General features: G+C 42.3%; 1 protein-coding gene across 1 annotated transcript in view; it reads right to left on the bottom strand.

Moving 5' to 3' along the window:
- Positions 1–14,065, bottom strand: part of ALOX5 (arachidonate 5-lipoxygenase) — a 70,168-nt gene that overhangs the window by 47,119 nt on the left and 8,984 nt on the right. Inside the window, exon 3 of the mRNA XM_016918171.3 lies at positions 3,092–3,173. Coding sequence (XP_016773660.1) covers positions 3,092–3,173 — 82 coding nt within the window. The remainder of the gene's footprint in view (positions 1–3,091; positions 3,174–14,065) is intronic.

Raw genomic sequence — 14,065 nt, 5'->3', positions numbered from 1 at the left:
ACAGGTAATGCTGCTATAATCATGCATGTACAAGTTTTTGTGTGGGCATATGTTTCCATTTCTGTTGGGAATATGCTTAAGAGTGGAAATGCTGTCATATTGTAACTCTCTGTTGAACAGTCAGGAGCTAGCAGACTGTTTCCCAAGCAGCTGTGCCATTTTACATTCCCACCAGCAGTGTATGAGGGTTCTGATTTCTCCACATCCTTGTCAACACTTGTTCTTGTCGGATTTTTTTATTCTAGCCATCCTAGTGAGTATCAAGTGGTATCTCATTATGGTGTTGATTTGCATTTCCTAGATGACTGATGGGTCCTTGGAGAAATATCTATTCAGATCCTCACTCATTTTTTTCATTTTTTAATTGGACTATTTGTCTTTATTGAGTTGTAAGAGTTCTTTATAAATTATGGATGGAAGGCCCTTATCAGATATACAATTTGTAAATATTTCTTCCATTCTGTGGTTCATCTTTTCACTTTCTTGATGGTGTCCTTTGAAACATAAAGGTTTGTAAATTTGATGACCTCACTTTATCACTTTATTTTTCTTTTGTTGCTGATGCTTTTGGTGTCATATCAAGAGTCCTTTGTCAAATCCAAAGTCATGAAGGTTTACTCCTGTGTTTTCTTAAAAGAGTTTTATAGTTTTAGCTCTTACATTTAGGTAGGTATTTGACTCATTTTGTGTTAATTTATGTATATGGTGTGAGCTAAGGATCCAACTTCATTCTTTTGCATGTGGCTATCCAGTTTTGCTAGGACCATTTGTTGAAAAGACTATTCTTTCTCTGTTAAACTGTCTTGCTGCTTCTGTCAAAAATTAATTGGCCACAAGTGTAAGGGCTTATTTCTGGACTCTCAAGTCTATTTCATTGATCCATATATCTATCCGTATGCCGATATCACATTGTCTTGAATACTATAGCTGTGTAGTAATTTCGATATTGAGAAGTGCAAGTCCTCCATCTTTGTTTTCTTTTTATCAAGATTGTTTTGGCTATTCTGGGTCCCTTCCATTTCCATATGAATTTGCAGAATTGACAGCTTGTCAATTTCTGCAAAGAAATCAGCTAGAATTTTGATAAGGGTTGTGTTGAACGTGTACATTAATTTGTGGGGTATTGCCATTTTAACAAAATTAAGTCCTCTGATTCATGAACATGAAATATCTTTCAACCTATTTAGATCTTCTTTAATAATGTTAAACAATGTTTTGTAGTTTCATTGTACAAGTCTCAGACTACTTTGTTAAATTTATTCATAAATGTTTACTGTTTTTGATGCTATTGTAAATTGAACTTTTTCTTTTATTTCACATAGTTGGTTGTTAATGTATAGAAAAACAATTGATTATCTTTTATCTTGCAATCTTGGTGGTTTATTAGTTCTAATAATTTCTTTTGGTGAATGCCTTCAGATTTTCTATATATAAGATCGTGTTATTTGTAAATTGTGGTAGTTTTACTTACTGTACTCCAGTGTGGGTGCCTTTACTTATCTTTTTATTCCCTAACTGAGCTGGCTAGACCCTCCAGTACAATGTTGAATAGAAGTAGCAAAAGTGAACATCTTTATCCTGTTTCTGGATTCAGCCTTTCATCATTAAGTATAATGTTAACTGTGAATTTTCTTTTTTTGTGTATGTGGGGGGACGGAGTCTTGCTTGTCACCATGCTGGAGTGCAGTGGCATGATCTCAGCTCACTGCAACCTCCGCCTTCTGGGTTCAAGTGATTCTCCTGCCTCAGCCTCCTGAGGAGCTGGGACTACAGGCGCATGCCACCACACACAGCTGCTTTTTGTATTTTAGTATAGAAGGGGTTTCACCATGTTGGCCAGGATGGTCTCAATCTCTTGACATCGTGATCCACCCGCCTTGGCCTCCCAAAGTGCTGGGATTAGAGGTGTGAACCACCACGCCCAGCCTAATTGTGAATTTTCAAACCTTTATCAGGTTGAGGACATTTTCTTCAGTTCCTATTTTTTGAGTGTTTTATCACGAATGGGTGTTGGATTTTGTCAAATGCCTTTTTTGTATGTCTATTGAAATGCTTATGTACTTTGTTTTGTTTTGTTCTTTACTCTGTTGATATGGTGAATTCAATTAATTGATTTTTGGATGTTTAACCAACTTTGCATTCCTGGGCTAAATCCCACATGTTCATATTGTTTAATGCCTTTTATATACTTCTGGGTTAGGTTTGCTAGTATTTCGTTGAAAATGTTTATATCTATATTGCTAAGGGATATTGGTTTATAGTTTTCTTGTGATGCCTTTAGTTTTGGTATAATATGGGTATGAGACAATGAATTGGGAAGTGTTCCTTCTATTTCTTAAAAGAGTTTATGCAAGATCAGTATTAATTCTTTAAATGTTTGATAGAATTAGCCAGTGAAGCTATCTGGGTCTGGGCTTCTATTTGTGGGAAATTTTAGAATTACTAATTCAATCTCTTTGGTTGTGATCGGTTTATTCAGATTAACTATTTCTTCATGAGTCAGTTTTGGCAGTTTGCGTCTTTCTAGGAATTTCCGCATTTCATTTAACTAGTTTGTTGGCATGCAATTGTTCATAGTATTCTTTTTTATTAATTTTAATTTCTGTATTGATTTTCCCTCATTTTATGAGTCTCATTTTTCCTTTTTTATTCATTTTAATTTCTGTATTGATTTTTCTCTTATTGCTCATTTTAATGGTTTGAATCCTCTGGTCAGTTGGCTGAAGAGTTGTCAATTTTGTTGCTGATCATGTATCACTTTTATAATTGAATTGTTATAAGAAGACATAAGAAGTAAGAGGCAACCCCTACAATGGAGAACATTAAGGTACACTCAAGCTTTTCTGCCCATTCTTCCACATGCCAATATGGTTGATCCAAAGTTATTTTCATTACCCTCCTCTCCATCTCTTGTCTGGAGTTGTAGGTAAGGTGAAGTTTGGGGATTGTGCACCCACACTGGGAGCTGGTGCCTTGGTGACTTTCCAGCAGTGACAGTCCATACACTGTGGAAAGGGTTCATTTCATACCATGCTCTTGAGATAGAAGAAACCACAGCCCCGTGGCCACTTGATCTGATGTCATAACTCACCGATATTGTTTTTGCCGTGTTTCCAGTTCTTTACGTCGGTGTTGCTTGAGAATGTGAATTTGGTCATCTCGGGCCAACTTTGCTGTAAAGAAAGAACAACATGAGAGGAGCCTGAGGAAGAACAATAACAATGCCCAATGCCAAGTGTGCAGGCTTCCCTCAGATGCCCTGCCCATGCCGAGTGCTTTATGTGCATGACTTCATTTGAGCCTCAGAGCACTTCCCCAATTAATGATGAAGAAACTGAGGCTTAGGGAAGTTGTGTAGCTTTGCTCTTGAACTTTACCCAAGGTCACACACCTAATTAGTGAATTTTCTTTTTTTTTTTTAATTCTACTTTAAGTTCTAGGATACATGTGCACAACGTGCAGGTTTGTTACATATGTATACATGCGCCATGTTGGTGTGCTGCACCCATTAACTCGTCATTTACATTAGGTATATCTCCTAATGCTATCCCTCCCCCTTACCCCCACCCCATGACAGACCTCGGTGTGTGATGTTCCCCTTCCTGTGTCCAAGTGTTCTCATTGTTCAATTCCCACCTATGAGTGAGAATATGTAGTGTTTGTTTTTTTGTCCTTGCGATAGTTTGCTGAGAAGGGTGATTTCCAGCTTCATCCATGTCCCTACAAAGGACATGAATTCATCCTTTTTTATGGCTGCATAGTATTCCATGGTGTATATGTGCCACATTTTCTTAATTCAGTCTATCAGTGATGGACATTTGGGTTGGTTCCAAGTCTTTGCTATTGTGAATAGTGCCGCAATAAACATACATGTGCATGTGTCTTTATAGCAGCATGATTTATAATCCTTTGGGTATATACCCAGTAATGGGATGGCTGGGTCAAATGGTATTTCTAGTTCTAGATCCCTGAGGAATTGCCACAGTGTCTTCCACAAAGGTTGAACTAGTTTACAGTCCCACCAACAGTGTAAAAGCGTTCCTATTTCTCCACATCCTCTCCAGCACCTGTTGTTTCCTGACTTTTTAATGATTGCCATTGTAACTGGTGTGAGATGGTATATCATTATGGTTTTGATTTGCATTTCTCTGATGGCCAGTGATGATGAGCATTTTTTCATGTGTCTGTTGGCTGCATAAATGTCTTCTTTTGAGAAGTGTCTGTTCATATCCTTCGCCCACTTTTTGATGGGGTTGTTTGTTTTTTTCTTGTAAATTTGTTTGAGTTGTTTGTAGATTCTGGATATTAGCCGTTTGTCAGATGAGTAGATTGCAAAATTTTTTTCCCATTCTGTAGGTTGCCTGTTCGCTCTGATGGTAGTTTCTTTTGCTGTGCAGAAGCTCTTTAGTTTAATTAGATCCCATTTGTCCATTTTGGCTTTTGTTGCCATTGCTTTTGGTGTTTTAGACATGAAGTCCTTGCCCATGCCTATGTCCTGAATGGTATTGCCTAGGTTTTCCTCTAGGGTTTTGATGGTTTTAGGTCTAACATTTAAGTCTTTAATCCACCTTGAATTAATTTTTGTATAAGGTGTAAGGAATGGATCCAGCTTCAGCTGTCTACATATGGCTAGCCAGTTTTCCCAGTACCATTTATTAAATAGGGAATCCTTTCCCCATTTCTTGTTTTTGTCAGGTTTGTCAAAGATCAGATGGTTGTAGATGTGTGGTGTTATTTCTGAGGGTTCTGTTCTGTTCCATTGGTCTATATCTCTGTTTTGGTACCAGTACCATGCTGTTTTGGTTACTGTAGCCTTGTAGTATAGTTTGAAGTCAGGTAGCATGATGCCTCCAGCTCTGTTCTTTTGGCTTAGGATTGTCTTGGCAATGTGGGCTCTTTTTTGGTTCCATATGAACTTTAACGTAGATTTTTCCAATTCTGAGAAGAAAGTCATTGGTAGTTTGATGGGGATGACATTGAATCTATAAATTACCTTGGGAGTATGGCCATTTTTATGATATTCATTCTTCCTATCCATGAGCATGGAATGTTCTTCCATTTGTTTGTGTCTTCCTTTATTTCGTTGAGCAGTGGTTTGTAGTTCTCCTTGAAGAGGTCCTTCACATCCCGTGTAAGTTGGATTCTTAGGTATTTTATTCTCTTTGTAGCAATTGTGAATGGGAGTTCACTCATGATTTGGCTCTCTGTCTGTTATTGGTGTATAAGAATGCTTGTGATTCTTGCACATTGATTTTGTATCCTGAGACTTTGCTGAATTTGCCTATCAGCTTTAAGGAGATTTTGGGCTGAGACAATGGGGTTTTCTAAATATACAATCATGTCATCTGGAAACAGGGACAATTTGACTCCCTCTTTTCCTAATTAAATACCCTTTATTTCTTTCTCCTGCCTGATTGCCCTGGCCAGAACTTCCAACACTATGTTGAATAGGAGTGGTGAGAGAGGGCATCCCTGTCTTGTGCCAGTTTTCAAAGGGAATGCTTCCAGTTTTTGCCCATTCAGTATGACATTGGCTGTGGGTTTGTCATAAATAGCTCTTATTATTTTGAGATATGTCCCATCAATACCAAATTTATTGAGAGTTTTTAGCATGAATGGTTGTTGAATTTTGTCAAAGGCCTTTTCTGCATCTATTGAGATAATCATGTGGTTTTTGTCTTTGGTTCTGTTTATATGCTGGATTACATTTATTGATTTGTGTATGTTGAACCAGCTTTGCATCCCAGGGATGATGCCCACTTGATCCTGGTGGATAAGCTTTTTGATGTGCTGCTGGATTCGGTTTGCCAGTATTTTATTGAGGATTTTTGCATCGATTTTCATCAGGGATATTGGTCTAAAATTGTTTTTTTTGTTGTGTATCTGCCAGGCTTTGGTATCAGGATGCTGCTGGCCTCATAAAATGAGTTAGGGAGGATTCCCTCTTTTTCTATTGATTGGAATAGTTTCAGAAGGAATGGTACCAGCTCCTCCTTGTACCTCTGGCAGAATTCGGCTGTGAATCCATCTGGTCCTGAACTTTTCTGGGTTGGTAGGCTGTTAATTATTGCCTCAATTTCAGAGCCTGTTATTGGTCTATTCAGGGATTCAACTTCTTCCTGGTTTAGTCATGAGAGGGTGTATGTGTCGAGGAATTTATCCATTTTTTCTAGATTTTCTAGTTAATTTGCATAGAGTTGTTTATAGTATTCTCTGATGGTAGTTTGTATTTCTGTGGAATCGGTGGTGATGTCCCCATTATCACTTTTTATTGCGTCTAATCGATTCTTCTCTTTTCTTCTTTATTAGTCTTGCTAGCGGTCTATCAATTTTGTTGATCTTTTCAAAAAATCAGCTCCTGGATTCATTGATTTTTTGAAGGGTTTTTTGTGTCTCTACCTCCTTCAGTTCTGCTCTGATCTTAATTATTGCTTGCCTTCTGCTAGCTTTTGAATGTGTTTGCTCTTGCTTCTCTAGTTCTTTTAACTGTGATGTTAGGGTGTCAATTTTAGATCTTCCCTGCTTTCTCTTGTGGGCATGTAGTGCTATAAATTTCCCTCTACACACTGCTTTAAATGTGTCCCAGAGATTCTGGTATGTTGTGTCTTTCTTCTCATTGGTTTCAAAGAACATCTTTATTTCTGCCTTCATTTCGTTATGTACCCAGTAGTCATTCAGGAGCAGGTTGTTCAGTGTCCATGTAGTTGAGCAGTTTTGAGTGAGTTTCTTAATCTTGAGTTCTAGGTTGATTGCACTGTGGTCTGAGAGACAGTTTGTTATGGTTTCTGTTCTTTTACATTTGCTAAGGAGTGCTTTACTTCCAACTATGTGGTCAATTTTGGAATAGGTGTGATGCAGTGCTGAGAAGAATGTACATTCTGTTGATTTGGGGTGGAGAGTTCTGTAGATGTCTATTAGTTCCGCTTGCTGGAGAGCTGAGTTCAATTCCTGGATATCATTGTTAACTTTCTGTCTCATTGATCTGTCTAATGTTGACAGTGGGGTGTTAAAGTCTCCCATTATTATTGTGTGGGAGTCTAGGTCTCTTTGTAGGTCTCTAAGGACTTGCTTTATGAATCTGGGTGCTCCTGTATTGGGTGCATATATGTTTCGGATAGTTAGCTCTTCTTGTTGAATTGATCCCTTTACCGTTATGTAATGGCCTTCTTTGTCTCTTTTGATCTTTGTTGGTTTAAAGTCTGTTTTATCAGAGACTAGGATTGCAACCCCTGCCTTTGTTTTCCATTTGCTTGGTAGATCTTCCTCCATACCTTTATTTTGAGCCTATGTGTGTCTCCGCACATGAGATGGGTTTCCTGAATACAGCACACTGATGGGTCTTGACTCTTTATCCAATTTTCCAGTCTGTGTCTTTTAATTGGAGCATTTAGCCCATTTACATTTATGGTTAATATTGTTATGTGTGAATTTGATCTTGTCTTTATGATGTTAGATGGTTATTTTGCTCGTTAGTTGATGCAGTTTCTTCCTAGCATCGATGGTCTTTACAATGTGGCATGTTTTCGCAGTGGCTGGTACCAGTTGTTCATTTCCATGTTTAGTGCTTCCTTCAGGAGTTCTTTTAGGGCAGGCCTGGTGGTGACAAAATCTCTCAGCATTTGCTTGTCTGTAAAGGATTTTATTTCTCCTTCACTTATGAAGCTTAGTTTGGCTGGATATGAAATTCTGGGCTGAAAATTCTTTTCTTTAAGAATGTTGAATATTGGCCCCCAGTCTCTTCTGGCTTGTAGAGTTTCTGCCAAGAGATCAGCTGTTAGTCTGATGGGCTTCCCTTTGTGGGTAACCTGACCTTTCTTTCTGGCTGCCCGTAACATCTTTTCCTTCATTTCAACTTTGGTGAATCTGACAATTATGTGTCTCAGAGTTGCTCTTCTCAAGGAGTATCTTTGTGGTGTTCTCTGTATTTCGTGAATTTGAATGTTGGCCTGCCTTGCTAGGGTGAGCAAGTTCTCCTGCATAATATCCTGCAGAGTGTTTTCCAACCTGGTTCCATTCTCCCCATCACTTTCAGGTATACCAATCAGATGTAGATTTGGTCCTTTCACATAGTCCCATATTTCTTGGAGGCTTTGTTCATTTCTTTTTTCTCTAAACTTATCTTCTCGCTTCATTTCATTCATTTGATCTTCAGTCACTGATACCCTTTCTTACAGTTGATCGAATCGGCTACTGAAGCTTGTGCATTCGTCACATAGTTCTCGTGCCATGTTTTTCAGCTCCATCAGGTCATTTAAGGACTTCTCTACATTGGTTATTCTAGTTAGCCATTCGTCTAATCTTTTTTCAAGGTTTTTAGCTTTTTTGCAATGGGTTTGAACTTCCTTCTTTAGCTGGGAGAAGTTTGATCATCTGAAGCCTTCTTCTCTCAAATCGTCAAAGTCATTCTCCATCCAGCTTTGTTCCACCGCTCGCGAGGAACTGCCTTCCTTTGGAAGGGGAGAGGCACTCTGATTTGTAGAATGTTCAGCTTTTCTGCTCCGTTTTTCCCCATCTTTGTGGTTTTATTTACCTTTGGTCTTTGATGATGGTGATGTACAGATGGGGTTTTGGTGGTGTGGATGTCCTTTCTGTTTGTTAGTTTTCCTTCTAACAGTCAGGACCCTCAGCTGCAGGTTTGTTGATAGAGGTCCACTCCAGACCCTGTTTGCCAGAGTATCAGCAGTGGAGGCTGCAGAACAGCGAATATTGCTGAACGGCAAATGTTGCTGCCTGATTGCTCCTCTGGAAGCTTTGTCTCAGAGGTGTACCTGGCCATGTGGGGTGTCAGTCTGCCCCTACTGGAGGGTGCCTCCCAGTTAGGCTACTCTGGGGTCAGGGAGCCACTTGAGGGGGCAGTCTGTCCCTTCTCAGATCTCAAATTCCATGCTGGGTGAACCACTAGTCACTTCAAAGCTGTCAGACAGGGGCATTTAAGTCTGCAGAGGTTTCTGCTGCCTTTTGTTCGGCTATGACCTGCCCCCAGAGGTGGAGTCTACAGAGGCTGGCAGGCCTTCCTGAGCTGCGATGGGCTCCACCCAGTTCGAGCTTGCTGGCAATGAGCAAGGCTCTGTGGGCACGGGACCCTCCGAGCCAGATGCGGGATATAATCTCCTGGTATGCTGTTTGCTAAGACTGTTGGAAAAGTGCAGTATTAGGGTGGGAGGGACCCGATTTTCCAGGTGCTGTCCGTCACCACTTCCCTTGGCTAGGAAAGGGAATTCCCTGACCCCTTGCGCTTCCCGGGTGAGGTGATGCTCACACTCAGTGGGCTGCCCCCACTGTCCTGCCCCCACTGTCCAACAATCCCCAGTGAGATGAACGCGGTGCCTCAGTTGGAAATGCAGAAATCACCCATCTTCTGCATTGCTCATGTTGGGAGCTGTAGACTGGAGCTGTTCCTATTCGGCCATCTTGGAACCAGTCTGAATTAGTGAATTTTCAACATAAAACTCAACTCCTGTGCTCTTAGCCACTCACTTTACAAAAGCCAAATCCAGTTCCTCATCCTCTTGCCCACTCACTCAGCAAGCCTTGGGGCCCCTGCCTTTCAGTGCTTAGAGAATCATGTTCAGATGCAAGAGCCAGGCTTGGTTCTCACTGGGCTTAGCAGGCACAGTACATGCCTAACTCTGGCCTGCGTGTGCATTTCCACTTGAGGTCCTAACCTTCCACTCAGCCCCTCAAGACTCTTCAGGGACCTAAGGGCCCCTGGTGCAGAGCTGCCTTTTTGCTCCAGGAGAAAGGCATTTCGTGGCCCTTGGTGGGTATCTTTAAATCACTGCAGAATAGTTTACTCCTCTTCTCTGAAATTCTTATACTGAGCAAAAACGGGAGTTCACTCTGGGTTTTAGTGTTGCCTGTAAGAGCAGCAGTTCTCACAGCTCTTATGTTTCTAAGTCCATTTCATTGTTTCATGGAGAAATGTGTGACGATGACACAACCCGGTTCCCTGTCGTGCCTACACAGAGGATTGAGAATGAGCTCCATTCTAAAAGAGTGCAGTGTCCTAGATGGCTTTAGAAGAGACACATGTGCTTGGACTTGGGCTCTGTTACTGAAGCTGTGTGACCAAGAGTTGCCCTGACCCCCTCACATGTAAAATGGAGATGATAATGCCTACTTCTCCGGGTCATGGTGTGCATTTGGGGAGAGAATGCAGGAAAGCCCTCCACATGGTGCCTGGCACGCAGTAAATGCCAATGGATGGGAACAATGATCATTATCATTATGCCTATAGTCATCACTGGCCTGAAGGTTCTGCTCCTCCCTCTAAGCCTAGCTCTGAGAGCATCTTATCTCTCAGCCTGTCCTGCTGCCGTCTCTCACTGCAGGAGTTGGAGCAGGTAGCTAAGGGCAGGGCTGCTTCTCAGAGCCTTTAGAGCAGATGAGGTCATATCATGACCACTCTTTAAACTATTGCTTAAGGCCAAGCCTGTGAACGCAGCCCATAGAGCTGTGAATAGGGGGAGCCCAGATCTCCTAAAAACAGGTCCTGGAATAGTTTCTCTAGCTCTCGTGGTAAAGCATTATGTTTTAAAACTTACTTTTCAACACAGATTGATATTTTTGTAAAATATAATAAAAATTAATTACTAGAGAAATGAAATTTTAAAAACCCAAAGATATTCAAAATCCAAGTCTTTTTTTTTCTTATTAGGTGCAAAAGTCATAAAATTGTTCTGTTAAGTTGCTATAAAAGTTTCTAAAACCCCTCCTCTGAGTCTTTGTATTTTATTTTGTATTTATTTTATTTTTATTTTTTTAAGAGACAGGGTCTCCCTCTGTCTCCCAGGCTAGAGTGCAGTGGCATGATCATAGCTCCCTGCAGCCTTGAACTTCAGTACTCAAGTGATTCCCCAACCTCAGCCTCCTAAGTAGTTGGGAATATAGGCACACATCACCACTCCTGGCTAATTTTTTTTTTTTTGAGACAGAGTCTTGCTCTGTTGCCCAGGCTGGGGTGCAGTGGCATGATCTCAGCTCACTGCAAGCTCCACCTCCCAGGTTCACGCCATTCTCCTGCCTCAGCCTCCCAAGTAGCTGGGACTACAGTTGCCCACCATCACATCCAGCTAATTTTTTGTATTTTTAGTAGAGACGGGGTTTTACTGTGTTAGCCAGGATGGTCTCGATCTCCTGACCTTGTGATCCGCCCGCCTCAGCCCCTAGCTAATTTTCAATTTTTTTTGTAGAGATGGGGTCTCTCTACATTGCCCAGGCTTGTGACAAAATCCTAGACTCAAACAATCCTTCTGCCTTAGCCACCCAAAGTGCTGGAACTATAGGCTTCAACCTCTGTACTGATCTAATTGCAGACCTGGACGCAGTTAGTTCTCAGATGACACTCAGGCCACATTCTGAGCTGTCCACCCGACAGCACTTCCAGGCTGAGACATCTTCATCCTTGAGCTTGGAACTGGGGTCCAAAAAGGAATATTAACGGGATACCTCTGCATTCTCCCCTGGGGATGTAAAGCCAGCCGAGAGGGGAGGCTTGAGGCCACAGAAGGCAAGGTGAGTATTAATGGTGACAATAACTGTTATCATTGGCTATGGGGGTAATTCTGGAGGCACTCAACATTCATCATCTCTTATCTACCTTAAGGAACCAGCTAATTTCTTGGGCACCTTGACTCTGAGGAGCTGGATCTCTTCAGTTTCACTGGTATGAATAAGTCAGTACATGCAGAATTGCAACATGCCAAGTTTCAAAAAGAGAATAGTTCTGTCTCCCCTGGTCCCGAAGGTGTTTGAAGAATTTATCCAATGGCTGATGAAGTTCTGGGAGCACAGCAGGATGAGAAAGCCTGGACTGACGGCAGAAGAGCTCAGCAGGGCAGGTTCCAAGGACTGACACAGTGCCTTAATGAAGCTGTCCCTTCACACAGATGCTCTGGATCTGTGGGGCCACAGTAATTGCCCTCTGACATTCATGTTCACCCAAGGTGTAGTGGTGAAATATTAGATTTAAGGCGTGATCATATGGTGAGTAATTGAATCACTTGTAGGCTGGCCCCCCTCATTTCCAGGTTGTTCAAGGGATTGGTTGTTGTGCCATGTGGTGGATTAATAATTGGCCACAGCTGGACATGGTAGCTCACGACTGTAATCCCAGCACTTTGGGAGGCCGAGCCGGGTGGATCACCTGAGGTCAGGAGTTCCAGACTAGCCTGGCCAACATGGCAAAACCCTTTCTCTAGTAAAAATACAAAAATTAGCCAGGCTTGGTGGCTACCTGCAGCCTGTAAACCAAGCTCCCTAGGAGGCTGAGGCAGGAGAATCGCTTGAACCTGGGAGGCAGAGGTTGCAGTGGGCCGAGATCGTGCCACTGCCCTCCAGCTTGGGCAATAGAGTGAGACTCTGTCTCAAAATAATAATAATAATAATAGGCCACAAATTCTTTGACATTCCTTCCATTGAGAGAGGGGGGGTCTGCATCCCCACCCCTGCCCCCGGAGTCTGGGTGGGCTCTGTGACTGCTTGGACCAGTAGAATATGATGGAAGTTACAGTGTGCCAGTTTCCAGGCCCAAGCCTGAAGAGATTGGCAGCTTCCACTTTCTGTCTCTTAGAAAACTTGCTCTTGGAAGCCAGCCATCATGTAAGAAATGCAAGCACCCAGAGGACACCATTCTGTGAGAAGCCTTAAAGAATGAGACTCCATATGGACAGAGACGCCAAGGAGCCTAGAGGTGCCAGACACATGACAGAAGAAGGCCCAGCCCCCTTCAGCTGATGCTACATGGCCACAGATGAACCGCCCAGTGAAGCCTTTCCTAAATTCCTGACCTGCAAGAGCATGAACAAAATTAAATGGCTGTTTAAAGTTACCAAGGAGGTTGGTTTTACAGCAGTAGAGAGAATGGAACTTGCTGGACAGCTTCTCTATGCTCACCCTCCAACCTGTGCTGCCCCTGAAAGTGATTGGAATGAGATGCCTCAATGGGTTTTCCACTGGGAACTCTGACCAGAAAGGAGGGAATGTGTACAGCAAGGAGAGGCCAATCACTCCCCAGCACCTTTCTACTGAGGGCCGCAGCTCCTCCAAGGGTGCTGTCTCCAGGATACTTCTGCATTACTCCCATAACCTTCCCCCTCCCCCTGCATCAGGACTAGTGGTGCTGATGGCCCCGCACTCTGCATGGTCCCTCTGCACATGGGCCCACACCTTTGTGACGCCCCTTTCTTAAACCCTTATCCTAGTGTACCATCTGTTTTTTGCCAAGATGAGCTGAAGGGTCTGCAGGAAGAATGGCTTCATAACTGAGACCTTGGGTAGATGTGCAGGAGGGAGTTTCAGAGCCAGCATTTTCTAACTACCAGAAAAAGAGAAGTGCCCTGTCCACAACCTTCCACATTCTGTTGACCACAGGAATAAATGAACTTTGTGATTTTTTTTCCTGTCATTAGGTAGGGGGACAAAAATCCTCTTAACTCCATGTTCAGAAATATTCTGGAAATTTGGTTTCTTAAGTCAAATTCCACATCAGAAACGATGGGATGTGGCCTGGTAGCTTAAGAACAGCAGGTACAGAATAACTTTTTTCTCCTTTGTCTCAGTTTTCTTAGCTATAAAATGGGGGTAACAGTCATCTCTTCCTACCTACCCCACCAAACTTCGTGAAGAACACACTAGCTACAGGAAACTTGGCAAAGAGAAAGAGTTTGACGCTGTCATGGCAGAAGCAGTGGCTTTCTCTTATTATTACGGTGGCTGCCTGGCCTTTGAAGGCTTATCTTTCCAGGTTTAAACTGAGAGCAAGCCGAAGGGTTATGACTCGAAGTGAGGTAGGATTTTGCCAGGCACACTAGGAGGCTGGGTATGCAAGGTGGTTCATTCAAGGAGCCTTGGCTGACCTTGACGCCTGCGTCCGTCTCTGATGCTCTGTACCAGGTCAGCTGTGTGTCCCTAACAAAGAATGGCCTCCTAACTGGGGTCTGCACATCTGGGCATCTTAGTAAGGGGAACAGATTTGAGGTTCTTCTTTCTTTCAGCGAAAGGTGAGACTTCAGGTTGAAGAACTGGTAACTGTGATTTGCAGGCTTGTCCATGGCTCCTCAGAGCT

This window comes from Pan troglodytes, chromosome 8 (assembly GCF_028858775.2).
Source record: "Pan troglodytes isolate AG18354 chromosome 8, NHGRI_mPanTro3-v2.0_pri, whole genome shotgun sequence".
Lineage (NCBI taxonomy): Eukaryota > Metazoa > Chordata > Mammalia > Primates > Hominidae > Pan > Pan troglodytes.
The sequence above is the reverse complement of the archived record's forward strand: the minus strand, read 5'-3'. Positions and strand labels throughout refer to the sequence as shown.